The sequence below is a fragment of the Corvus kubaryi genome, unplaced genomic scaffold (assembly GCF_017639235.1).
Source record: "Corvus kubaryi isolate FWS band 111438036 unplaced genomic scaffold, C.kubaryi_AGA036_p1.0 37367, whole genome shotgun sequence".
In the NCBI taxonomy this organism is placed as follows: Eukaryota; Metazoa; Chordata; class Aves; order Passeriformes; family Corvidae; genus Corvus; species Corvus kubaryi.
In genome coordinates, this window is record NW_024581119.1 from 1894339 (window position 1) to 1922202 (window position 27864).

A 27864-nucleotide genomic window follows, 5' to 3' on the forward strand; every position below is an offset into this window, starting at 1 on the left:
CCAGTGTGATCCCCACGGCTATCCAGGCTCAACAAACACCGAGAAAAGGACTGAGAGACTTTGCTGTGGATGTCCCCAAGCGAAGGCCTCAGACAGGGAAGCAACACAAAGCCCAAGAGGAAGTTTACAGCTGTCCTCAGAAAAGTCAGCGTGACCTTTCCTCTCAGAGCTTCCACATCCCCTGGGAAAGCACAACAACTCATCTGCAAGTCTGCACAGCGCCCTTTGGGAGTTGGAACCTCGGGCCTGACAACTCAGTGGCAAAGTGTGAATCCAAAGTAATTGCACTGTTTGCTCTGGGAATACTCCAGATACACTTGGCATAACAGAATTCTCTCACTGTAGGATCTACAAACCCCCTGTTCTCTCACATCCCTAGGATTTGTTTTTTCTCTTCTCCCTTGCCTTCTTTCTTTCCATTGCCCCGATTTTAGAAAAAGGCATTTGAGTTTCTGCCTTCACTCCCTGCCTGTGTAATGAAATCTTTTTATCCTCCAAACCTGCCCTGCAGAGAGGGGTTTCTCTGGAGGAGGCAATGAGGGGAGGGTCCCTTGGGCATGAAGACAAACGATCTGCAGGCAGCAGTTGGGGCTGCAGGGTTAAGCCGTTTTAATTACCTGCAAGCAGAGCACCAGCCAAGGAATGGCCGTTGTGTAAAGCAAGCCCTGCTGTCCCAGCGGGGCTGGGATGTCTCACCAGGCTCCTGCTGATCCTCTGTTAGATTAAATTCTTCGGTGAGAGCTGCCCTACAGTTTTATGGCAGCAGGGATAACTTCCCTGCACCCACGATCGGGTTGGGGCAACGCCTGTGATCCCAGAGCAGCACAACTGCAAACCTCCCGCCTGGACAGCAGCACTGCAAAGTCCAAGGAACTTCAGCAGGGTTTGAAGGTGATGCTTTTCCATTCCTAACACTGCAGAGAGGCAGATCCCTGGTCTCTATCCGTCCCCATCCTACCAAGCCCTTCCCAGCTCCCAGCAGTTCCCCCTGGTCCCCTCATACCCCTTCATGTTCCTCAGGTGCCCGCAGCAAACCCACGGGAAGGAAGGTGGCGTTTGGGTGTTTATATGTGGGCAGAGGGAAGGAACAGATCTTTCCCAAGGGACTCCGATGGGAGTCAGGGCTGAGCAGCTCTTCCCCGCACAGGGACGGCCATTTGGGTCACCCTGGCTTTGTGTGAAGGCACTGAGGCTACGCCAGGGCTCCTTCCCACCAGGAATGTGCCAAACTGTGCTCTCACAAACTGCTGCACATGCCTAACTCCCCTCTGCCTCCTTCCCAAGCACTCCACAGGGCACTTCAAGGTGACCCAGGGAATCCTGTCCCCTCTGCTGCACAGACCTTCTTGGTTCCCTGCCTCCATCCCTTCTCCTCCCGTGCCTGCAGGTACTGGGAAAGCCACAGCTTGGTCCCACGGGGCTCAGGGTCCCCTTTCCTTCTATTTCCCTTGCCCTGGCGCACGGGAAGCCACACCCTGACCTCTTCCAGCTCCGACTTGCTTTCCCAAATTGGGCCGGTTTTGGGCAGGACGTGCTGGGACCTGCCACCTCCCCGCCGAGCCTTTGAAGGCGGCCACGTAGGCAGCTGCACCCGCAGACCCAGCCCGCAGACTTTCGTGTGGAGCAGCCACAAACCCGTGAGTCACCTGGCTCCAGCCTGGGAAGGCTCCTGTTCCCTCTCCCGGTGGGACAGACAGGCCCAGGACAACAGGACTCCCTTCCCAATAAGTTCTGTGCCGGGTTTGGGAGCAGGATCTTGGACCTCAGGGTGGGAGAAGGGCAGGCCTTTGTGCAGCCTGCTGTGAGAAGGGGGAAAGGGGCAAGGGACAGGGATTCCGGGTGCCACAGCAGATAACCAGAGCAGATGACTCCCTGCAGGGCAAGCCCCAGGTCAGGGAGGTCTGGTGTTCTGCAGCCTCAGCAAAGGAATCTGCCTGCTTGGGGGATTCTCCCTGCTCAGCGCTGACCCACTTCCCCTTTCCCAGAGAGCCCCTCTCCCCCTCAAACCCATTTTCATCCCATTCATCCGCTCTTCTCCCCTCAGTGCTCTCCAAGGAGGGCTGAGGGTGAGCTGAGCCACCTGAGCAGCAGGGCCCAGAGCAGGGTGTGTGCACAGGGAACATTTCAGGGAAGAGGAAACACGTGCTTTATTCCAAGTGCACATGGCTGCTTCCAGAGCTCGGAACAAAATGCTCCTGGATTTCCGGCTCCAAATCCCCCACCAAGGCCATGTTCTCAGCCAAGGGGACAATGAAGACCTGACATAAACAATCCTGTAGGATCAGCACATGGATACCCAGCCTGCCCCCACCGCTGCCTTGCCTCCCCCTCAGCCCAGCTGAGGCCAGCAAGACACAATGTGTAATTAGGTTAATGAGCTAAGCACGGATTTTAATTGGGATTCCCCGATTTACTGGTCTATCTCCTCCTTTTGTTTTACTGCTAGTGCAGGTTCCTAAAAGCTGCCCTTGCTAAAGGCCTTGATATCAGAAAGGTCTTACAGATCTTTAATTGTATTTAATCATCGAGGTAATTAATGATCCTTAAGCAAGATGGAGATTGCATCTAGAGTAGTTCCAGTCCTGCCCTTCAGCATCTGTTGTGTCTGGGCACAGGAATTCTGCAGGCATGCAGGAGAGGGGTTCACACAGAGCGAGACAAAAGGATGGAAGAGAGAGGAGAGCGGTGGAAAGAGAAGGGATTGGGGGGGGAAAAAGCACATTTAAAATGGAACAGGAGCTGAGTAGAAGAGAGGGAAGCAGGGAAAGGGAGACAATGCCATTCCTTCTCCTCACAGACAGGAGCCATTTCATTCCAGAGCCCGGAATGCTGGCCCAGGGGGGATGGTGTTCCCTGTGTCCCCAAACTGGACAGCCTTGACCAGCACTCAGTGCTCAGACAACCCCCACGAGACAACCACCTGCTCCTGCTGTTCCCCTTTTCCACTCCTTGCTTCCCTCTGGCACCGTTTCACACCCCTTTTTTTTCTCAGGAAGAACATTCCCAAAGTTCAAAACCTTGAGCAGGAACACGGGAGAGGGGGAGTGATGGGCAGCAAGTCCCAGCACGTCCCCTCTCTCCCAGGCCACAAACTGTGCACCTCCCATCGCTGCTGCCAACCCCTCCGCTTCTCCCAGAGCACAAACAAAGCCTGTCCAACCAGAAACGGGGCTGCCTGCTCCGACTTGCCCCAGAAAGGCAGATTTAGTGAGAAATGTCACAGGCAAAGCAGCAGGGATGTGGAATCGGTCCTTGTTGCTTGGGACGTACCAGAGCTGTCCTGAGCGCAGGGATGCGCGAGCAGGGAGCTGGAGAGGGCTGTGCTGGCTTGTTGAGGAATGTCCCCTGGCTCCCAGCCCCAGTGACAAGGGTTGGTGCAGTGCAGGAAAAGCACTGCCCTCCCCTCCTCCAGCCCCAGCAAGGCTGAGCACAGGACAGTTGCACAAATTGCATGTGAAGCAGTGCAGCCTGGTAGTGGGGTGATATTTGGGACTGCACAAATCCTCCCCAAAGGAAAAATCCAGCTGCCACAGCAGGTCCACCCTTCTCATTCCTATTCTGGCGGGCTCTCTGTGCTTAAGCACGAGTGAAAGGCCCTGGCGTGGTGCTGCAATGAGCCTGCTTTTATTCTGTCGCTGTAAATGAGCCCCAGCGTGGCTCCAGATTGGACCCAGATAAGCTCTGTGAGTTGGGACTTGCACAGAGGAGTTGTTGGGTTGGGCTGGCATTTCCAGCTGCCCATAAACTGAGCTCCTTGAGCTTGGGGCAGCCTGGAGTCAGGGTTAAGGGTTGGGGGCAGAGTTCCCCTCCAGATACTGAAAGCCCAGTTTTTCCTGGAAATCTGGGGCTCTGTTACCATGGGAAAGGCACTGTGCAGAGCCAGTCCTGACTGGGAATCTGCCCCTTCCCACTCTGCAACAAGCTGCCTTCCCAGGCAGGTTTCAGCTTGCTTGGGCCGTCAGCTTGGTGGATCTCATTTCTCGTGGTTTTTTCGCCTTTATTGCCTCCCTATCTGCCCCAGGCCTTGAGAAAGGGCTGCCTCCTCCTTTAGAGCATTAGCAACCCTGCCAATTTTCCCCACTTGGAATATTTCATGCACAGGCCCTTCTTTCTCCCACGCTCCCTCCGCATCCACCTTCCCCATCCCACGTCCGGCCGTGGCTCCTGTGGCAGCTGGTGCCTCCAGGTGCTGGCATTCAGGTGGTGTCCCTGCTCCCTGGGCTTCATCCCTCCAGCCACAGCGCAACCGGGAACGCGAGATGGGAGATGCTGGGAGAGGCAGAGCGCCAGGAGCTGCAGAGGAAGCAGTGACACCCAAAATCGGGGGACACAGAGCGAGCCAGCACAGAGGGACCAGGAGGGGAGGAAGTCACAGGCCTGTCCACAGGGGAAAAGGGGCACTGCAGTGGGGAATAAAAGGGCTGGAAATTGGGAAAGCCCAGCTACAGATGCTGGGTTTGGTCGTGCTCCCACAAAACAGAGCAGGGTCCAGCCTCCCTCCCAAGGCTGATCCCCACAGCCCCTGATCCTGGGAATGGCTAAGCTGATTGCAACAGCCCCGGAGATCTGCATCGAGCCTCTCCTCCTTCCCAGCACACCAGATCAGGCCGCCTGATTGTGTCATTTATTCCCCCGTAAACAGAGCAGCTGAAGGAGAAACCCAGCCCAGAAATGAGAAACTTTCCTGGAGACGCAGCTGGGCCAGGCAGGAGGAGCAGAGCAGGGATGAGGCTCCCTGGCCTGACCTCACTTGTGCTGGAGCTGCCTTGGGCTGAAGGCACAGCAACGTCATCTGCAACCCAGTGCCCGGCTGGCAGAGACCCCTGGGGGGTCCATCCCGCCCCACAGGACCCTCCAAAAACACCCACAGCTCTGGAGGAGAACACAGCCAGCCCTTGTGCTTCAGGGCAGCAGCTGATCCTGGCTTGCCACATCAGGGAGGAGCTGCCCCTTCCAGGCATGTTCCCTACTGTCCATTCTTCCCTGCTGCCACTACCAAGCACTTTCCCTGGGCTGAAAGGCAGGCCCGAGGTCCAAAGCCAAAATCTGCAGCAGTGGGGCTCAAATCCTGCTGCCTGCTTGCAGAGATTGTGTTATATCCCACCAGGGAGCAACTTCCAAGTGCTCACACCCTCCTGTGGGGGTGCGGGCTGCTGGACTCCATTATTCCTGTGGATCCCTTCCAGCTCTGGATATTCTGTGACTCCATGACTGCTGTGCAGCGTGACTTGGTGAGCAGCCACAGCTGGGATCTCACAGAGGCACTGAAAACTGTCCCACTGTCACCAGGCCACCGTGTCCTGAGGTGGAGGAGATGCTAGGCCATCCTGAGGAGCAGGGGAGGAGCAGGGGCTGGGCTCCCCTCTTTGCTAACCTCGCCCTGTGCCACAGCTCGGCGCTCAGAGCCCCAGCTCCCCTCCAGCTGTTTTGGGGAGCTTCCCCCCGGCCAGGGCTGCCCCAAGGGGGGCTCGGGGTTGTCCCTGGAGCTGCTCAGCCTGGCTGTGGTGCCAGCTCCCGGGGGCTGGCGTGAGAGGGAGGCAGGCTGTGCTGGAGCTGCTTGCCGAGGGTGATTCCCCTCTCACGTGTCAAGGGCAGCCAGCAAAGCACTGGCTCCCCTTGTGTGTCTCAGCTCTGCCTTCCCAGGAGGAAGGGGAACAGGCAGAGTGGCAGGCTCAGAGACAGCACAGAGACACCTGACTCACAGTTCCTATGTCTTCTCCTTGTCTCCCACCCTCCACACCACCTCTGGCTCTGCCTTTCTGGCACCTCTGCACACAACAGCATCGCTCTGCTGTGCCAGGAGGAGCAGCCTGACAAATCCACAGCAGCGAAACTCAGCGTACAGGGAGCCGGGGGTGTGGGAAGGGGAGGGCTGGGGGGGCTCACTTGGCCCTGTCACACTGCAGAAACACTTCCCTGTCACCCCTGCCTCGAAAGCTCTGCACTTCACAAACACGAATGTAAAGACATCCGGCACCTGGAAGCACCACGACAGGAGTTTTTAGCCACAAAACAGCAAAAAGCCCCCACTGTCCTTGCCTGGCACTTCCAGATGAAGAAGGATCAGGCTGAAGCATGCACAAAGCTTGTTTGAAAACTCCTCTTGATCCACTGCCTTTGTTTTTTTACAGAGGTAGAAACAGAGCAGAAGACCTTGAGGGAGGCAGAGAAGTCACTGGCTGAATCCACAGCCTATGAAACCTTGCCAAGTCACTGAGAAACCTCTGAACCACTGCTCAAATAGATTTTAAATGGAGTCTCAGGCCTTCCTATGCTGAGGGTGATGAAGAATATAATGAACCGAGAGCTTTTCAATGCACACATTGAGGATAAATGGCTTTTTCATTGATAATGCCAGGAGCTGCAGCCAGGGGATTCATCAGCATGTTTTGGCACCTCTCAGGACTGCAGGATTCTGCCCATGCTTGTGTTAAGTGACACTTTAACAGAAACAGGAGTGCAAGAGGAGTGCAAGGACTCACAGCAGCTCAAAGAACCACAGAGGCTGCTGCCAGAATTCAGCTCTCAGAGTCCACCTGTGGAGAGCAACTCCTGCAGTGCAGGCAGCAGCTCCCAGCCAGGTTGTTTGGCTTGGATTGTCCTCTGCAACACCACAGCTGCTGTCCCAGAAGAAGCTCCAGGCTGGGAATCGCCCGCAGTGAGCACAGGAGATGATGGTTCAGCTTCAGCCCAGTCATCCCTGCCCTGTCTCATCCCCAGCCCTGTCCATCCTGCCTGTGTGTTCTGCTCCTCATTCCCCTCAGGAAGCTCTTCCCAGCCTTGCCGTCACAGTTCTGTGGCTCGTGGGACCGTGCGGGAACCCAGGCACGGAGATGAATCTTGGAGAGACAGTAATTACTTCTGTCAGATTAATAAATTAATAAATCTCCCATTTATTCTCCAGATTTAATTTCCAATCCTTGCGTTTTCTCTTCCTCTCACACAAACACACCACGAAAAAATGTGGGAATGCACAAGAGGAGCAGGAAAGGGGAGAAGGCGGCTCCAAGAAAGGCCCACCTTCCCCAGTGTGAAGCTGTCTAGCATCTTCAAGCCACTGAAACGGCTCCTAAAGTTGCAGAAAGGTGAGAGGAGCAGGAGAAACTCTGTCTGCACAACGAGCACCCCCCTTGATGGAAAAACCCAGCTCGGTGCAGACATCTTCATCTTGGCTCTCTGTCTGCACTCACTGCAGAGTCAATGGAGAGAAATTCCTAATTCAGGCACTGTGCATAAGAAATCCACTTCGGGCTGGATAAATCCGAGCCTGGAAGTGCCCATTTATTTCCTTGGACATGAGGGAGTCTGGATGATTGGCTCTGTATTCCCCTTCGGTGTCAAAGCAGGGCCTTGCAGGGAACTGTCTCAGAGAAACTGAGCCTTTCTCACTGACCTGGACAAGAGGGAGAGCTCTGCTCATCCAGAGGCTTCCCCAACCACTGCTAAAATCTCATGTTCAGGAGACCCCAGCCTCTGTCTTCTCAAGGAGCTGCTGAGCTGGAGAACCCATTTCAGGAGAGCTTTTTCTCCTCAGAAATGACTTCTGAAATGCTGCTCTCCTTAGAGGGTCTTAACCAGGCCAGCCACAAGGGGAACATCAGCAGAACCCGCCTCCTCCTCCTTGCCACCACTGGTTCTTGCCCAAATTTCGGAGCAGAGCATCTGTCTTTCCCCTTCTCCCTTTGCAAACTCCCCCTCTGTGACAAGTGACACCGGCTGCCGATCAGATTTCGGACTCATCACTTAAAGATGATGCATTTTGGCCCAGTGCTCAGTCCAGCCTTTGTAAAATGACGCTTGGTCCCACCCCCTCCAGCCCTCCTGGACCAGTCTGAGGCAGAGGCAGTGGAAGCCCAGCTGGGTTTGTTGCAGGGGAGGAGGCGCTGCAAGGACCTGCCCCTGTTTCCCAGCTCAGCGGAGCTCAAGCGGAGCATCCATGTAGAAATGATAGGAAGGGGAGGAAAATTAGGATCCTACTGTGGGCCATCAGGTCTTCTCCATTCCTTTCCCAGTCACACATCCCTGGATGACCCTGGATTCCCTGCCTCGCTTGCAATTTCTTGCTGGCAAGCACGCAGGTAGGAGGATGAGAGGCTTCTTGCCAAAAAAATAGGTGGCGAGAGCAGGAATAAGAGCAGGGACATCAGAGAAGCCAACAGAACCAACCTCTCCTGCTCAAAGCATTCCTCTCCTGTGCATCCCAGACAGCAGGACGCTCACCTGTGCGGGTGCAGGGCTAAGGCAGCACTTTTCCTTGTTATTTCGGGGAAGCAGAAGGAAAATCCCCCAAGGATGGCCGCAACCCACGGCCATATTCCGGGCACAGAAGGTAAAAAAAAAAAAAAAAGCCAGAACAAAAGGCAGCAGCGGCTCCCTGCCCCCTCCCTGCAGATGTCCGCGGGCTGCTGCCTAATCCGCCCGGGCAGCCAGGCAGCAGGGTCACCCCGCGGGGGGACAGCCCTGTCCCCTCCCCAGCGCCCCGCACAAAGCGGGGGTCAGCGGGGCCGGGGGTGGCTCATCCCCGCTCCGCCGGGAGCAGGAACAAAGCGCCGGGGCCGGGAATTCAGCGCAACCAACAGCATTTCCATGCTAATGAGCGCTCCCAGTTCCATCCTGCCGCCCGTGGCAAATTGGAGCGAAAATCCGGGCTTGAGAGGATGCAACTTTTATGTCCGATGAGCGTCGCTGGGCTCCAACACCAATCCTCTCCCTCGGTTTATTTTTAATTGACTCCTACTAAGCCGGAGTGCATTTTCATCCGTTCCAAATGGAGCAGCTGTTGAAACTGAAAATCAGCAGCAGAAAGTGCGGACGTTTCTATTTTGCGGTGTTCGCTCCTCCGCGCTCCATTTCCAAACCTCAGCAGCCTGCCCAGAACAAAGGATGCCTCGGCGCAGAGCATTAACCCCATCCTGAAACCTCCGAATCCCCATCCTTGCAACTCTCACATTCCACACTGAAACCCTCACATTCCACCCTGAAACCCTCACATTCCATTCCGAAACCCTCACATTCCGCCCTGAAACCCCTGCATTCTCATCCTGCATATCCCCCATCCTGCACTCCTGATATCCTCATCCTGTAACCCTCACATCCCCACCCTGTACCCCTTTATATCCCCATCCTGCAACCCCTACATCCCCAAACTGCAGCCCCTGCATCCCAATCCTCCATCCCTCACCTCCCCATCCTGCACCCCTCACACCCCATCCTGCGTCTCTCATATCCCCATTTTGCAAAATCTGCACCCCATCCTGCATCCCTGCGCTCCCATCTTGCATTCCTCACATCCCCATCCTTCGCTCCTCACATCCTCATCCTGCACCCTTCACATCCCCACCCTTCAATCCCTGCATCCCCATCCTGCAACTCCTGCACCTCCATCTTGCATCCCTTCCATCCTCATCCTTCAAAACCTGCACCCCCAGCCTGTATCGTTCACATCCCCATCCTGCAGTGCCAAGGTCTCTGGGTTATTATCTCTCCCTGGATCCTGCCCCGAGTGTCACCAGCATGGTGACAATGTGCAGTGCAAGGTGAGCTGGAAAAGCTGTCCCCCAGGCAGGGAGTGCTTTAATCAACAGGGTCAGCACCAAGGTCTGACCAACTGACCAGCACACAAACCCCAGCACCTCAGAAACAAGCCCTGGCAAGGCTCTGCCCCTGGAGTGGACAGCTGGACTCCAGGAGCTCATCCCAAGGCTGGGATTTAGCAGGCAGGATGTTGGGATCAGGCACCAGAGCTGACAAGCTGGGGCTTGGTCCTGCTCACAAATAAGCCGTGCCCTCCTCCACAAGGCAAACACCAGCTGGCCACGCTGTGGCCATCCCGCTGCTTAGTCCCAAGGGATAATAATCCAGAGACCTGGCACCACAGAATCCACCGGACAACCCTGGGGATTGCCAAATCCCTGCACCAAGCCAGAGTCAACATGGAAATGCTGCAAATGGGAGCACCTGGGATGCAGCCGGGGAGCGGGGACAGGGTCCCTCCAGCGGGGATTGAGCTCTGGGGACTGGCTGGCTCTGAGGACACTCAGAATTCACTCCCTGCAAAGAGGGGGAACAGCCAGTTCCTAGGGGTGTGTGCCAGTGTTTTTGCAGGTAGCCTGGCCATGGAGTCCAGCTGCAGGTGCCTGCTGGAGAGGTTTCTGTACGTGGCAAGAATTGCTAATGGGGGAATAAAAGCTCAGCCTCCCTCCCTGAGGAGTTTGCAACAGGGTTTCTACAGGAGCAGTTATCCAGGGCCTGGATCCATAATCCCAACAGAGCCAGAGGGAAGCTAGATCCTGGTGTAGGAAGGATATCCCTCTCTCCTTGTCTTCCTTGGAGGGCAGAATCCAAATCCCAAGAAGGAGCAGGAGGAGGGGCAGTGGATGCAGGTAACACTTCGCTGGCACATGTCAGCAGGGCTTCCTCTGTAAATAATATTTCACACCAGGGCCATGCTGAGTGCCAGTCAGTTCAGGTGCTCTGGCATTTATTAGGTTTGCTGGGAGCTGAGGTGCTCAGAAAACCTGTCACTGACCAGTGTGCTCCAATCTTGAAACGACTCATTAATTAAAAGCTGACCCTGAGCTTTTTTTTTTTTGAAGGTCTGTCCCTAGCTCTAAACCCCAAAAAAGCCATTTTTATCTTTTGCCAACCAAACAAATCCAGCTTCAAACCTCTGATTAAATATTAACAACTTTGCACAGACCACAAGCAAGCTCCACAGCTATTTATGGCTCCAAAGGCAGCTGCAGCAAGAAACACAGAACAAAACAAACAAAAACCAGCCAGGAACAAACGGTGTCATCCACATCAACAAGTTTCCCTTGTATGCTTGAGTCAGCTCGGAGCCAGGGGGCATTTCAAGCACGATTCACTGGGCTCAGAGCTCGGGGACCTGGTGCTGTCAGAGCTCTCCCAGCCCCAATGCCTCCCAGCACCCCTTTGTGGAGTGCTCCACGGGCTGGTGACGTCAGTGGTCCTCACTTTGGATCTCACTGCAAAACCCCTGTGATGCCTGAAGAGCTGGGGGAGGGTGAACTGGTGCCTGGCTGGATTTATCACCCTTTCATCCCCATTTCCAAGCCCAGTTTGGGGCTGGCAGAGGCCTGGCAGTGGCACTTAGGGACACAGAGATGAGATGAGGGTGTGCAGGAGGCACTGAGCCCACCAGCAGCCAATGGTCAGTGTTGGTCCCTGTGCAGGTCCAAGTGTGGGACACCGCTGGAACCAAGGTCAAAACAACGTCCCCGTGCCCAAATTCCCCAGTGTGACCCCCCTTTGTACCCCCCACGCATCCAGGAAGGCTTTTCCCCAGTATCACTCAACCCCCTGGAGCGACAGGACAAAAGGGGATTGTTCCCCACCTTACTCCTAATCATGACTGGAAAGAAGGAAGCAGCTGTGCCTGTGTTTGGGCGCTGAGCCAGGCTGGGATCCCCCTCCCCACCTGATTTCCAGGCACGGCCTCAGGTTTCTGATGCACAGGATCAAATAACCCATCACTCAGGGCAAGATATTATCCCCTATTACCAATTCCATGCAAACAGCTCTGCTCTTCCCAGGATTAAAAGCCAATTAAAGAACCTTGCTTTTCAAGGGGAGAGGAAGCTGAGAGGAGAGGTTTATGTGGGGTTTTTGTTGGTGTCTGGCAGGTAGGAAACACCCCCATAAGCACTATTGATGAGTTCTTTTCAGATCGCATTGATTTTGCTCAGAACCATTTGGGACTTGTGTCTCCAGAGGAAAAAGTGAAACACAGAGAGGACAACAACAAAATCCCCACAAGCCATGTCCTAAAAAGGAACCAGAAAGAAATTTTATTTGCAGGAGGATCAATGGTGTTTGCTGAAGTCAGCAATTGGTGTTTTGGGTTTCAAAGCTTTCTCAGGGCAAGGGAGCCTTACTCTCAAGGTGAAGAGCAAGCTCATAAATCTGGGAGAAGCTTCAAGCCCAGAATCTGCTGATTCCCCACTGCAGGGAGGGCAGAGCCAACAGGAAAAGGGCATTCGCTCTGCAAGCAAGAAGCAGGATGAGCGCTTGTAAATCGCTGGTCACAAGGGAACAGGTGACATTCAGCCCTGCTGCACTCAGAGCTGGGATAAAGGGGAACACCAAGGTGACTTTAAGCCAGCTCTGCACTCACAAGGGCCATGGCAGCACCTGGTTCCTCCTCTCAGCTCCCAGCACAAGCCTCAGGTCTGATGCTGGGAAAACAAGGCCTGCTCCTGGCCCCAAAGCCTAAAATCATGGAATGGGTTGGAAGGGAACTTAGAGATCAACTTCCCACTCCCCTGCCATGGACAGGGACAACTTCCAGGTTGTTCCAAGCCCTATCCAATCTGAAATGCCTCATGCCCTGGGAGCAGACGTGTCCAGAGATGTGTCCAGGGCAGGGGGAAAATCGGAGATGGGAAAATCTCCGGCTGGGACTGCAGCCAGCACAGCCAGACTCCACCACGAAAATGCACAGAGAGAACCCACCCCATCGATCCCGCTTCCCCAGATTTAGGAGGAACAAACAAAAAGCCTCATCATCAAAAATCCCCAGCCTGCCTTTGCAGCCTGTGTCCTACCCAGAATGGCCCCTGGGTTTAGGGTCACAGGATCACTAGGGTTGGAAGAGACCTTCACGATCATTGAGTCCAATCTTTGCACCAAGACCCCCTTATCACTAAACCACAGAGCTTCCCCCAGCCTGCTCCTGTTGCCCCCCTGCCTCTCCCAGGCTCACGCTGCTCCCAGCCCCAGTACCACCAGCTTGGAACCAGCTCCTGCCAGCCCTGCCACTGAGAGCAGCCTTGTGGTGCCAGGGGAAGGGGGACCAGGGGTGTTGAGCTCTCGCCAGCAGGTGTTTAGCACACCCACCCACCTCAACAGGCAGGTAGGTGACCCCTCAAGGTCCCCTGCAACCTGAATTATCTTCTCTTCCTACCAGGATGCTAAACCAGCACAAAAACATGTCTGTCTCTCTGTCAATCTGTCACTTCGCGTTCGCTTCATTCTCGTCTGTCAAACGTTACCACAGATCTCACTGTCAACAAGCAGATATTTATTTGTTGTTTCCTCTTTTGTTTGATTTTTTTTCCAGGCCATTTCCACTGGAGATACACCCAGGCAGGCAGAGCCATATGCACACAAATAGCAGGGCACCATTTTCACTCTATTCCAGGCTTTTTTTTACTGGAAAGACTGGGAGTAACTCACTCTGACAAGTGACTCTTTGCATTAAAACCAAGCTGCCAGGCTCCTCTTGGCTGCACACCTGGGCAAGGTGAGGGCATCTGGGCTGGGCAGAGATGATCTTTATAAGGTCCTTGCAGCCCAAACCAGTCTGGGATTCCATGGGAATGGCTCCAGGGCTGGGGGAGAGGCAGAGCCCCCTGTCAGAGCATCCTCACTGCCTGTGGCCATGCCAGAGGGGCAGGAGAGCCCTGAACAGCTCCAGACCTCACCTGCACAGCCCAAACCCTCACCTGCACAGCCCAAACCCTCACCTGAACAGCTCCAGACCTCACCTGAACAGTTTCAGACCTCACCTGCACAGCCCCAAACCCTCACCTGGCTGCTGCCACACACGTGGATGAGAGACCCAGCCTGGGAAAGGCGGAGAGCAGGAGGAGCCTGGGGACAGCAGAGCCCTGAGGGGGACACAGGGAGGAGCCAGAAGGGTCCCCTCCCTCTCCCCTTCATTTCCGCCGCGGATAAAAAAAAAAGGAACACTTTTCCTGCCTGGATGTTTTTTCCCGGCGTCCCCGGCCCATCTCAAGCCACCCCCATCGCCATGGCAACGGGCCGAAGGAACAGATGGGCCTGGCAGCCAAATCCCCCTTCGAGGCAAATGCTCAGGGCCACACGCCTTGGGGACAGCGAGGTCACCCCCCTGGCACCCCTTCCCTCGTCCTCCCGCCGTGGCGAGGCCTCGGTGGCTCCTCGGTCTGTCCTTGCAGGAAGAAGGGACATGGCTCCCCTCTCAAGGGGCCTGAACCGTCTGAGATCCACCTGGGCTCGCCTGGCTGTGGGAAAATCCACATTTTCTCAGACATCTGGAGCATCTCTCTGCCCGCCTCCAGCAAACCTCACCCCTAAACCAGGGCATTGCACAACAGGACGGGCACAGGGGACAGAATTCCCATCCCTGCAGTGAGTGGGCACGGGGCTCAGCTGCCCCAGCCTCACTGTCTTTCCCAGATGGATTCATCCGACCAGACTGGGATGAGGAGCGGGGTGGGTGAAGATAAAACTCAGCCACTAATCTCCCTGTGGATTAACCATCCACGTGGGGCCGTGGTGTGGGGCTTTGGAGCAGGCAAACAACAGCTGAGCCCTCCTGGAGATCCCACAGCTCCTCTGGAATATCTGAGAGGAGCAGCCAGGCCTGTCCTGGGCACCCAGAGAGAACAGGGTGTTCTTTCACCTCATCTTTCTTTCACCTCATCTTTCACCTCCTCTTTCCTCACCGTGTTTGCAGAGGGAGCTGCAAACCTGATGCAGCTTGTTGTGCTCAGCCCCAGAACTGGTTCCCTTTTTGGGGGAAAGCAGCAAGTGTGAAGCTACACTTCAAAGCCTCCAAAGCTGTCTGGGCCTGCACAGGTGAAGGGCTCTCTGTGGGGAAACACAGGCTGAAGGCATCAAGAAACTCTGCTGCAAGAAAACGAAAAATAAAAAGACATGGCTGTTCCTTTAGGAACTTCAGCACAGGCTGTCTCAGCTGCTTGTGCCCATTTTCTCCTAAAAAACCCAAAGCAACACTTGCTCTCCAGAGCCAGTTTTGGAGCTGTTACCACCATTATCCCAACATCCTTCTCTCCACACAAATCCCTGTGGATCGTGGCTGAGTTCTGCAGCCCTGTCCCCATTCCCACAGGGGCCAGACAGCTGCTTTCCTTGCCCAGGGAGTCCCCAGGAGACTCTGGGACTGGGAAGCAGCGTTTCTCAGGGCTCAGGAGCCAGAGGGGGCTGAGGACAGGCAGCAGGGTGGGAGATGATGGCGCTGGGAGGCTGCAGGGAGTGGGGAGCCGAACCCCTCCTGCCTCGCTTTCCCTTCCCCTCCCTTCCCTGCCAGGCTGCTCCCTGCCCGTGGCCCTGGCACGCTCTCAGGGGTGCTGGGTGCTGGCCTGGGGGCCCAGCCTGGCCCAACCGGCTCCCAGCCCACACCCGTGGGAAGCTCGGGAGCCCGTCCTGCCTCTCAGGTGTGGCCCTTGGCCCGCGGGCTCCCGCCCGGAGAGGGCTCCTCTGCCAGCTTGGATGCGGCCGCTGCTGCTGGAGAGGGAAGGGCAGCTCTGCCAGGGAGGGCAAAGCCTCCCGGGGTGGATGGCAGCACCAGCACCCCTTTGGGGGGCTTCCTCTCCTTCACAGGGGGATCTTTTTTCCTGCTGGTGTCTGGAATCCCAGGGCTTTTCTCTGCAGAACAGGCTGGGTGCAGGAGCAGCCGTGCCCGCGTCCCACGCGCCAGTACAGCCCAGCCTGCCCCACACCCTCCCCCTGCCCCGAGAGCCCACCTCCTTCCTTCCCTCTGCTCCCTTTCCCGGATCAAAGCTGCCTCCCCTCCCTGTATTGCAAACATTATTCAGCTCTGAGATAAGAAGCTCTCCAGCAGCACTTTATGAATCCCACAGGAGGCAGAAAGAAGCAGAGTGAAAGGGCTTAGTGTGGCCAGGACAGAGACTAATGTTCCATGAAACACCTTTGCAAAAGAGAGCCACGTCTTTTTCCCAGAAAGTCTCCTGGGAAGCTTGGGTAATAATTAACAATTATCGAACTTTAAACCCTCCATCTCTCTCTCTGTGTCCTGACCAGGATTTTGTAATAACTCCCCCAGTCTGGAACACTCCCAGCCTGGGGTGCTGGGGTGCACTGGGGCTGCAGGGTGAGGAGGAGGAGGAGGATGCAGACAGACTCCGTGGGCAGGCAGGACGCAGCTGCTGACTCTGCCGCTTCCCTGCTTCTCCACTGAGCTTGGATGTGAACCTCCCTTCCTTCCTCCAATGAATCCTGCAGCTCCTTTGGCCACAGAATGAAGTGGCTCTTTGTGGCTCTTCCCAGGGAAGTTTCTCCCAGCCTTGGAATGCCATAGACTCTTGCATATGGCTGAAATCGTCATCTACCCAGGAGAGAGACTGGAGAGCTTTCCTAGCACACAGACACTTGTTTAAACCCATCTGCTGTCTGAGCAGCCACAATCGGTGCCATGTGAGGCTCACACTGGGACAAGTTGGGTGGCTCAGAGGGCCTGGGTTCCATCACGACCTGGTGGAAGGACCACAGAGGTTTGGAAGTGCTCGCTCATGCAATAAAGGGTGCTTCTGTTATCTGCATCCTGCCACGGGGCAACTCAAGTGTCAGGAATCCTGTTCACAGCCATGTAGGGAGCTTCTGGGAAATCAAAACACGTTGCAGGTGTCGGGAGACTCCCACTGCTGTCATGGCAGGACATCCTTCCTGCCTCAGCACCCACGGCAGACCCAAGGACAGGACACGACGTGAACCCCTGTCACAGTCATCCCTGGTGCATTGTCCAGCAAAGAGGCTGGGTGTGGGTGGGAAGGCAGCAGGGCTGCGCAGAGGTGTCCAGCCCACACCTCTCACCCATGTGCAACCCCTCTTCTGGAAACCAGAGGTGACCCAAATGCAAAACCAGCAGACTGAGAAATCAAGAGACCTTTGAATTCAAGCGAGCAGGGAAGCCAATGGGCCATGTTCCCCCGATTCCATGAACATCCCACACCCAGAGCAGGCAGAAACTGGGCCCAGTGTTTGCACTGACAGAATATTTGTACACAGATCCATGCAAAAGCATTCCCTGCCTTCTAAACTCCCTGGGCAAGGATCTGCCTGCCTCTGAAAAGAGGTCAAATAAAGGGGAGTCACCTTTCCCTGTGCTCCTGCTTGGATCAGGGAGGATCAGGTGTGCAAGGCACCCTGCAGACACAGAGCAGAGAGGGACAGCTCCGGCAGCTCCTGACAAGGAAAGGCACACAGAGGTGAAGTGAGCTGGCCAAGGATATTCCAGGGAGCTTGTGGCAAAGCCAGGAAATGCTGCCAGCCCTTCTGAGCTCAGCCTGCCTTTGCCATCACCTCCAGGCCATTCTTTCCCTGTAAGTAAAAGCTGATTCACGCCTGGTAGGAGTCGGTGTGAGGCAGCAGATATTCCCATTTCCAGTGAGGTACTGTAAGGTACTCCACGGGCACGGCAGCATTTGAAATGTCAAGAATACAAAAAAAATATGTACTTAAAGAGAATGATTTGAGCCTTTTATTTCCAAAGTGAGTTTAGAGGCAGTGAAAGGTCTCAGATCAATACCAGCAGAACTGCAAATTGGAGTCCTCCCCTTTGCCACAGAGAGGGTACAGCTGAGACAGCATCTGCACCAACAGCCTGCCCAGAGCCCCTGCCAGCCTGCCTCAGCTCTGACCTTGAGGAGTTGCCTTCAAGTGGGAGAGGGAAACTCCCCCTTCCCTTGCAGCCCTGGGCTTTTGTTCCCCGGCTGTTGATTTATTTAACTTGGGTACATTCCGTCTAGGGAAGAACCCAAGTCTTGATAAACTCACTCCACGTGCACACCAAGGAGAAGCCTGCTTCATCCTGCATGTGGAGAGAAATCCCACTGGTGTTTTGCAGCACAGATTTTGAGGTAAATCCGGAAGGGAGCTTAAGTACCAGGCTGGCTGTGGCATTTTGGAAGGTGAGATGCAGTTGCCTGCTCAAGTGCTCCATGATAAACAGGCTTTTCTTCCCCTCCCCTGCCCCACAGCCGTCCCTGTGCTCGGCCCCATGCCCCAGGGACCCCTGGAAAGGCTGTCCCCATCCAAAGCTGGGATCAATACAGCTGTCAGGCTCTGGCCACATTACCCCTGCTAATTGGAATTACAACAGGCAGACTGCAGCTTTCACTCCATCTCCCTGTCGCTTGTCATAATGTAATCAAAATCTCTCTCTCTTTATCACCGAGCGTGAGGGGAGCAGAGGCGGCCACGAGACTACAGATTCCTTCAGAGCTCACTGGGGCTGGGGAGCTTTGCCACAGGGCTGGGAAAAGAACCCCTCACTGCCAAAACTCCAGCTTTGGGATGAGCAGGATAACGGGAGAGAGATGGGGATGTGGGGTGCTGTGGGCAGGGGGTGCAGCACCGGGGTGAGAGCAGAGGCAGCCACAGGTTGGTTGTGGAGGTGCGCAGAGCCCAGCAAGGAGCCTCCCTCCTCTTCCTCGCTGCCTCCTGCCATCCCAGGCTCCTGCCTCCCCTCAGGCACAGGTTCCCACCTGCTCCCACTTCTACCAGAGCTAGAAGTGAGCTGGGGATCACTGGAAAAGGCACGAGGCAGCCTGGCACGGGCACGGGGCACTGGACAGCACTCAGAGCAAAGCTCTGTGCTCGCACAGGAGCCCGGGCATGTCTCGCTCCCCCCTGCTCCGAGGGCTTGGCCAATTTACAGACCCAGGGTGATCCAACCTGGGCAAATGGAGCAGCATCTGTGATTCGTTGGTCATTATTAAACAGCACTAGCGCAGGGCTGGATTACCCAGAGGGAAGGAGCAGCAGCCTGGACATACCCAGCTCCCCCGAGAGTGGCCATAAACAAAACTTAAATAATTAGAGTGCTTGGGTGGAGATGCAGCCGCTAAGTATTCTTAGGCTCGCACAAATAAAGGAAATAAATTCTTGGAAGGTGCCAGGCTGGATGGGGCAGAGGGAGGCTCATTTTCCAGATCACTTGAGAGCAGCCATTATAAATCTCAGTGAAAGATGCACCTCCCCAGGCTGGCGATATTTTTAAACTCCGAGAGAGAGAGAGAGGGGGGAGAGAAAAAACACATTTTAGTATTTACACCACAGGCAAAATGGGTATTTAAAAATCAGGGTACATTTTCCAAAGTCTGTTCCTGCCACGCCAACAAATAAAGAATTTTCTTTCTATAGTGTGCTAGCTGGCAATATTAGCCCCAGAGAATTTGCTGCTACCACCATCATTCTGTTGTGAGCTGAGAAATCAAACTCCCAGAAGGACTGGGGGAGTCAGGGGATAAAGGTTCTTTCACTGGCAAATTGCTACTCCAGCTCCCAACTGAATCAGCAGCAAATGCAAATCCTTGGAATCCTGAGGGGTGACTCCTGCCCTGTCCCTGCTGGCTCCGTGTCTGGGATGATGTCCCAGGGGACTGTCCCGGCCGAGATGAGGCCACCTGAGCTCTGGAGCAGGGAATCCATGGATCGGCATGGGCGGGATCACCAGGGCAGTTTTCCTTCCCGATCCTTTGCTGTGCTCTGGCTGGTCAGTGCTGCCTGCCCTGCACACGGGCTGGGTTTTGGGTGAACATCCATCCTCAGGAGCTGACTGATCTCGGGCTGAATGAGGCTGCAGGTGACAGGATGTGAGAGCTCCCAGCCTGGCTCTCCTGGAGAACCCCAACTAAGAACTGCCAGGGCACTGCCTTTCCCTGCACCCACTGCAGCCTCCCTGTTCCTCAGCCCTGCTCCTCGTTCCCTCCTCAGGCACGGAGAACATTCCCTCTTTTACAAGCTCCGCTCTGTTCAAGCCTTTCTCCCTCCCTCCCACTCCTCCCCAGAGCTGCTGCCATCCTCCCAAAGGATCCCTCCTATCAAAGGGATACATGAGCACACCCATCAGGCATCACAGCATCCAGAAAATCCCCAAACAAGCCTCCTGCGAAGATCAGAGCACGCTGTAATCACTCCCTGTGCGAGGAGATCCCAACGAGCCCTCCCCCCCCACTTGCTGAACCCGAGCACGAGGTAAATTTGGCAAAGCTCAGCCCCATCGCTGGGAAAAGTTTCTCCATAAAACTCACACACACACAGCTCCTGGCCTCTCCTGCTCCCATGGCAGCACCCAGATATTGGGGGGCTGAACTGGAGTAAAGAGATCCAAGGCTGCCCTTTCCCTCAGCACCTTGCACACGAAAATAAACTCACCATTCCCAAGTAAAATATCCAGCACTCCATCGAGCCTAGCAGAGCCAAGAGGGTCCTGTATCCAATGGAAACTGGCAGCTGATATGAATTACAGCATGGTGGGGATGCTGCTATGCAACACATCCCTGATCCTCAGCGGCCATAAATGGGCACAGCCTTGGTTCTCGCCCGTATCCAGAGATGCCCCTCCCTCCAGCATGGTCCCCAGACACTCTGTTGGTGCAGCTGACCAGGGGAAGAGCCCAAAGAGGCCGAGGAATGAGCAGCTTGTGCAGCTGTGCACCACCAAATCTGCTGCTGCCTCCTGTTCCAGCCCTTAAAACAACACTGCTGCTCACACTGCCTTGGCTAAGTGAGGGGACAGGCAAGAGCAAGGAAATACAACCCCTCCAGAGTGGGGGAGATCATCTCCTTGTGTGTTCTGACCTGGGTTATCCATCCTTAACATTTCCTCTAGTTTTGGCACCCCCAGGTTAGGATAGCCATCAGCGCTGGTGGGAACATGACTCTGGGTTTGCCTCCAAGGGGTCTCTGCTAACTGTGTAGCCCAAGAAAAGTCAGAGTAAAGCCCATTGGATGCCTCTTCCTAAGAAAAAGGTAGCCAGAGCTTGATGCAGCTAATTCTCCAGTGAAAAGTGTCTTCCTGGCTGCAGGCTTTGTGTGGTGTTAATTCTAGGAGACGTTTCAAGGCAAGGGGAACCTCCATCAGGGCCATGGCTTTGGGTGAAGGGTGAGTTATGACTCCACAGAACTGATAACTCATCACTGATAACTCATCTGGCACCAGGCTCGAGCTGAGCTGGCTCACGTTGGGCTGCTCAAGGACAGGGCAGGATTTATCCCTCCCTGGCTGCTCTCCCTGCCCTGAGTGCCACAGTTCCTCACACAGGACAGCGAAACCATCCCGTGTCAAGCTGCTCTGCACAGGAATCAGGAACAGTGGCAGAAACCCTGACCTTTTTCCTCCCCTACTTCTCCTATTAAACTCTCCCCTGGGTCTGTGACTTCTGCCCATCAGGGACCATTTGTAACCCTTGGTTTTGCCAGGACACTCAGCACATAACAACCTCTAATTACAGCCCTCTGCTCTTGAATCACACCAGCCTCTTGTACGCATCAGCACCAGACCCTGAGTCCCCAGCCAGAACTCTGCCCCCAGACTCTGCCCTTGGGCTGTGAAAATGGCCAGTGGAAAGCTGCTCAAGCAGCATCTCCCTCGATCCAGAGGGTGTCCTGCCAGGGGATAAGAAATGAAACCTGGTTTTGCCACATGTGAGAACCTCAGTGCAAGGAGCAGACACGAGGTGAAATCCAGCCACAGACACAGCTACAGAGCCTGCACTGCAGCAGCCTCGCTGCCTGGAGCCTCACAGAGCACAAGGCTGGTTCTGCTCTCAGGTGGCCACACAGCACCTCATTCCAGCCCCCTCCTGTCCCTCACAGACAGGCCTTGGTGCTGGGAATGGCTCTGGAAAGGCTGGATGTCAGCCCTGGCTGCGAGCTGCACGGACCCTCTGACACTCCTGGCCGTGCCTCTGGATGCCTCTCTCCAGCACAGGGAGAGGGAGGCATGGATCTTCCAGGAGAGAAGCAAAATAGCCTCAAAATCAGCCTGATTACAGGGTTTCCCAGGTAGGAAGAGAGCTGCTGCGAAGAGAGATGGAGGCTGAGCCCTCTTGCCTAACCAGGCTTGGGAGTACCTGCTGTCTCTCAGCCAGGTGGTCCATCTGGTGCCTGCCGCTGCTCCAAGGCAGGGATGTGATTTGCAGGTCCTGGACCGCATCTGGAGCATCCCTGCGTGGTCGGGAGCAGATGGAAGCACTTTGCTGTTTCCCGCAGCTAGAAAGGCAAATAGGCTGGGATGGAGGACAGAAAACCCCTTCATTTTGTCTTAACTCCCAGGAAGGAGAATCATACTGATCCTAAGCTCCTCTCCCTGCACACCTGGAGGCTGAAGTGATGTCCACCAGTCCCAGCTGGTCTGGCTCAGAGCCAGGGAGGGCAGGCCTGCAGCAGAGCAAGGCAGAGTTGGGTGGATAATGCTGAGAAATGCTTCCCTCTTGCATCACACCCAATAATGTCAAGGGAGGATTATAAACCTCCTGCAGGGACTGCTTTGAGGTGGGGGAATGGAGAACAGATGGTTCATCAGGTTGGGTCAGTTCCTCCCACCCATCCCCAGCACCCCACAGAGCTGCTGACGTGTCGAGACCGCTGGCCAGGCCCTCTGTGCCTCCCTATCCTGGGCCTTCCTGTCCCCCCGGGCTGGGGACTGAAGCTGCCTCCCCTTCTCATGGCCAGGAGCTGCAGTTTGCCTGCCCTGGGACTGCAGCAATCAGCCCCAGACGGGACAAACACTCAATGGGCAGCAGGAGCTGAGCTCCCCACGTGTCCCCAGGTGCCCGTGGAGGCCGGGACGCAGCACGGAAAGGAACACAGTGCTGCAAAGGGCAGCAAATTTCCCTTCCCGTTTCTCCATGTGACAGAGAAGGGACTTTAAACCCAGTGTGGTGGCAGAGGAGAAACTCTCCTTCCTCCCATGAGTGGTGCTTCAGCATTTGAGCAGCTTGGTGAGGGTTTTTCTTCTGCTACAGAGCCAAAAGGTTCCCCTTGAAAACCCTGTGCGTGTGCCAGGATGCGCCTCAATCCAGCCCAGACTAATCCTTCCCTGGGAGAAGCCAAGGAAACTGCACCTGGGAGAACATCCATGGCTTAACAGCAGCCAGGAGGAAACGTGTCATGAGACATCTCGTTCCTTAGTTAAATAAATCTTCACCTGGAACGCTGCTGTGGGTTCGGGAGCCCTCGCTGCAGAGCTCAGAATTCTCCATGCTGGGATGGCTGAGCTCGGGTAATTAACACAAAGAGGTGTCTCCAGTGCAAACTGGGTCCCTGCTCCAGTGGCTGGCGGCACCAGCTCACCCTTCAGCAGAGCTGCCCTGATTTAATCTGACGTTATTTGAAAAAGCAAGATCTCCAGGGGCTGTGAGATTGAGTACCTTTCTTTGTCCCTCCCTCATTTGTTTCTGCTTTTTTGCACTGATAAGCCTGGCTGGCCTGTGAAAGGGACTGAGCAAGAGCCATCAGCACCTCGGGCAAGGATGTTGCAAAACTCAAACCCTTTCTCAGCAGCCCTGAGGACTGTGGCCATCCTCCGGGAGCACTGGCCAACTCACCCCTGCAGCTCTCACATGCAGCCTGACTCCTGCTGCTTCCAAAAATGTCTGGCTTGGAGCAAACCGGTCTGGTGGAAGGTGGCCCTGCCCAAGGCAGGGGGTTGGAACGAGATGATCTTTAAGGTGTCTTCCAACCCAAACCATTCTGGATTCTGTGATTAAAACCCCTTTTTCCTGCAGTGCTTGCCCCCCGTCCCTGTCTGCTGGCAGTGCTGTGTAACTCCCCAGGGCGCTGGAGGTGGGACAGAGCCTCGGGGTGGCCACTTGCTGCCATCCCCCCAGGCTGTCCCCAGCCTGAGTGGCACTAGCAGAGGGCACGAGATGCCAGTGGCAGCCAGGCCTGGGAAGCAGGTCACACCAACCGGCTCTGCTGGTTCCCTCCGGCTCTGCTGGTTCCCTCCGTGATTCAGCCGAGGTGTGAGCGCTGCTCAAAGGAGCCCTGTGGTGCCTCCCTTTAAACTTGGCTTTGTGGCTGGTCCAGCTGCGGCCCAGAGGAGGGGTGATGCAAGGAGAGATATGCCAGGCTCTGCCAGCATCTCCTCAGCCACCAACTCATCCCAAGCACTGGACGTGCTGCTGGAAGTGCCCCTGCCCCTGGAATCTCCCTGCTGATGGCTCCGTGTGCGCTGGGCTGGGAGCTCCTGCTTGATTAACGCTGCGGGTTCAGGGAGCAAACATCAACCAGGGCCCTCCCTGGCTGTGCCATGGGGCAGACACCCTCCTGCTCGTGGGCTGAGCTGCCTCTCCCCCAGCCTGGCGCCTCACCCACGCTGACACACTATGGAGCTCCTCAATTCACGCCAGGGTAAAACCCGACCGGTCGGTTTAAGTGAGGTTTAATGAGAAAAAATCCAGCCAAAGACATGCTTTTGCTTCCTGAAATAGCCTGATGCTGCTGTTTCAGAGATTTTGGAGGAAGCAGGTGGCGGGGGAAGAAAAAATAACAACCAAGAGCTCAACCCAAAGGCTGAACAAGAGTCTGGCAACTTTTTTTGCATTTTGGAAGCTACTTTGGGATATTAAAGCAGCTCTAGAAAGTACAAGATGGAGCAGATCCTGCAGTGACACGCTTTGGCTATTCCCAGCACTCCAGAGAGCTGTTGTACCTCCCCAAAACGAGCCCTCCCTCCAGCTGTAGCCAAGTTTGACCTCAGCCCTGCAGGTCACCACGGCTCAGTCAATGCTCCTTTCAAGCGCCGTGATGGAAAAGCCCCATGTCAAAGCAGCTCCAGCCACCTCTGCAGCTCTCCCCTGTGGAGCATCTCAAAGCACTTTGCAAAGTGTTCCCAGGCCCCTCTGGGAGATCAGGAGGTAGCCCAGCAATAGCAGAGAGGAATTTGTCTGCAGACAGCATTTGGGAACAGAGGCCCAGATGTGCAGAGGCAGGACCAGGCACAGATGATGCCTCTGCTCTCTGTGGCTGCGTCTCAAGCTGCAGGAACACCACGGCGGGGATAAACAGACAGATTGTTAAGACTTGTAAGGCATAAATTTAACTGCAAGTGTTCTTAACCTCTGCAGATCAGCTGCCTGGGATCTCTCCTCCCCTTCCCCCACGGCTTTCCAGTAACCCCTGTTGATATCAGTATCGTGAATGGAGCGTGAGTTGATACCTGGTTCCAAATGGATGGGCATGGAAGGCTGCAGGAACCATGAATTGAATCCGTTCTGGACGATTGAACTGCTCACATTAAAGATAATTTGTAAAGCAGATTTTTATACGAGACTCCTTACAGCTTTTACAGCGGTGGAACTTTTATTTCCTTATCAGAAAAAAAAAAAAAAGCTAACATTATCTGAAGGGGAACAGAATGAAATGGCATTGATCAGCTGGACATGAAAGGTTTTCCAAAGAGCAGGCAGTGCTCTGATCTTTCTGGAGTGTTGGGTATGAAAGCACATTTTCCAACAAGTCCACAGCTACTAATTCACTTAGAGGATCCTGAGTTTCCTCTCCCTGTTAAGCTTGTCTGTATTCAAAGCTTAAACACAGCTTTATATATGTGTATAGACACGATTTTGGCACGACGCAGTGTGAACTTGAGGAACTGCGTGCCTCAGGAAGGCATCCAGAGCTGGGGTCTGGTAAAGACTCTCTGCTTTGTGCAGCACCGTGCTGGTCCTTCCCTGCAGCTCTGGGTCCATCCACAGCCCACACAAGCACCCAAACAAATGAAATAAAGGAATGAATAAATAATATACAGGATCAGACACTCCTGCAGCTGTGGTGCATCCACCACTAAACTGGTCGGGTCGAGAGTCTCGCCCACGCAGGCTGCAGGGCACCGGTGCTCAGGGCCAGGGTTTGGGAAGGATTATCCTCCTGGAACACTGCGGAGCTGGCTGTACCCCGGCCTTGGCAAGGCACCACGAGATGCACCACTGGCTTACCCTGGCAGAGCTGTCAGTGGGACAGTGCAAGACAAACTGCCACGCTACTGCAGTGGCACAGACGAGCCTGCCTGACTGCTGGCAGCACAGCCCTGAGAGCAGCCAAAAATAGGAGACGTGCGGGACGAAAAGTCTCTCTTGGCAGGACAAGGTGAGATGCCAGGCTGTGTCAGGATCACTGCGTGTCTCCTTGGTGAAAGCAATTCCCAGGGGAGCATAAAGTCCTTTTGGTTTCCCCAGCACAGTCACCACAGCATTACTGCACCTCCAGTGCCTTTCCCGGGGCTGTGGGGAGGAAGCACGGGGCTGCTGGGTGGAAGGACGAGAAAGAGGGAAGGCCGGCTGAAGAACGGCATGGAAAGTTCTGAGAGTCCTTGCGAGGAGCCGGAGCTCAGCCAGGCACCTGCCTGCAAGCACAGAGGAGCGCAGGGAGCCCGAGGCTGTCCCTTCCGTCACCTCTTTTTGCAATGCACAGCAGATCCCTTTGTCCTGGGAATACCGAGGTACACCCAGCCCTGCTTTCTCATCGCCCTGTTAATCTTTCCCCTCTCACAGCCTCCCCGGTTTCTGGATCACCACCCCCTCCCATTTCATCTCTGCCCTCATCCATTTTAACCAGACCATCCTGTCGCTGTGATCTGTTGATCTCCCATGTCCTGATGTTATCACCTCCCAGCGCCACGGAACTCTGGGCCCTGGCATTGCTCCGATGGCCCAGAGCTCGCTCACTGCGGTCACATCTCAGAGTCACAGCCCAGCCAGCCTGGCTGCTCCTCTGGGACGCTGCCCCAGCCCCAATATCGGAGGAGTGGAGCAATTCCACGCTGCCTTCACCGCAACTTGTCTCCAGCTGCAGATCCCGGTGCTGCTGCGGGCACAGGCTGCCTCCCAGCCCTGCCCAAGGCTGGATCCACACATGTGCCCGCTGCCAGCCCTCCAGCCCCAGCCACCAGCAGCCGAGCCCCAAAAAGGCAAAAAACATCGGCTCTGTTTGCATCTCTCAGTTCATTCACAAGCTGTAAACGCAGACTGCCGATCCCCTTTCCATGGCTCCGACTCCCGGAAAGCCCTCCAGGATGGCATTAACCCGTTCTGCACTGGAGCAGAACAAATGAGTCCCCGCAGGGCACTCGCCAAAGTGGGTCACTCTCCCGCTTCCCAGTGCTGTGCTGGAGCCCGGGGCAGGACGGAGCCCCGGGAAGGGACACACGGACTGCTCTGCCACCGCCCGGCTGGCTCCACCGAGCTGGGGAGCAGTCGATCCGCATCTTTGCCCACGTCCTCCTTTCCAGGGATGGATCAGAACCCAAGGGATGGATCGGAACCAAAGGGATGAATAAGATGCCATCAGGCAGCCAAGCTCACAGGCAGCGAAAGGAAGCTCTGAAACCTGGGAGCGGTCCAGCCCCTCCGCAAAAGAGCCCGTGGGAAGTGTGTGTGGAGGGGAGCGGGGATTTTGGGGATGCTGGAGAGCCTAAACCCTCGATCTCTCCTCCCGAAACATCTGCGCTCCGTGCCCAGCCTCGTGGCTGCTGCCTTTCCGGGGAAGCCTGGCTGCTGCGCCTCGCTAGACGCTGCTCGATCCAAAAAGCAAACAAACGGCCTCAGCTCGCAGGGCTCCGGAGCCCGCTGCCTGCAGCTGCTTCCAAAACAAACGAGCGTGTTGTTCCGAGCCGAGCCGAAGCTGAAACCGGCCCCGAATCTCTCCCACCCTCGCACAGATGCTCCCACACCTGCTCCAGACCCGGGCGCGCACCCCAAAACGCCGATCCCACCCTTCCCCGCCGCTCCGCAGCACTCCCCGCACCCCTTTTCCCCCACGGGCACCCCGCAAACCCCCTCGGGGGTCGGCTCCAGCCCCGCAGCGCCCCGGCGGAGCCCAGCGCCCTCCGGGGACCGGCTCACCTGGTAGGAGCGCGGCTGCCAGGATGCAAACTCCGATAGTCCAGCACGATGCACGGCAACTTGTCTGCAGCCGTGAAGCCATGAGAGTTCCTTAGGAGCGATGGGCAGGGGTCGGTCTGGCAGCGCCGCGGGGCCCCCCACCCTCCCAGCCCCCGGTGATGATCAAGTCTGCTTGAAAAAAAAAAATATTCAAAAAAAAAAAAAAAAGGTCGTAGGTGCGTGAGGACAAAGAGCCGGCGGGAGGACGGGAGGGATCCGGGGGGAGCTCCGCACATCCGCGGGGCGCGGGGCCCCTCTGGGCGGGCGCGGGGCGCTCCGGCCGCGGGGCAGCGCGGGCGCTTCCTTCCGCAGAGCCCGGGCGAGTGGCGAGGGAAGGGGGGGGGAGGGAAAAATGCGATTTAAAAAAAAAAAAAAAAAAAAAATTGAAAAAATCAACCAAAAGAAACCCCAGACAAAAAAGACAGAGGGT

General features: G+C 55.6%; 1 protein-coding gene across 7 annotated transcripts in view; it reads right to left on the bottom strand.

Moving 5' to 3' along the window:
- NECTIN1 (nectin cell adhesion molecule 1) overlaps positions 1-27795 on the bottom strand; it is a 91575-nt gene extending 63780 nt beyond the window's left edge. For 2 of the 7 annotated variants that reach the window (XM_042034358.1, XM_042034359.1), the window contains exon 1: positions 27396-27791. In XM_042034358.1, coding sequence (XP_041890292.1) covers positions 27396-27477 — 82 coding nt within the window. In that variant the 5' untranslated portion in view covers positions 27478-27791. Of the gene's footprint in view, positions 1-27395 lie in introns of all 7 variants that reach the window. The other 5 variants (XM_042034353.1, XM_042034354.1, XM_042034355.1 and 2 more) reach the window with 5 other exon arrangements.
- Between the last annotated feature and the right edge of the window lie 69 nt (positions 27796-27864).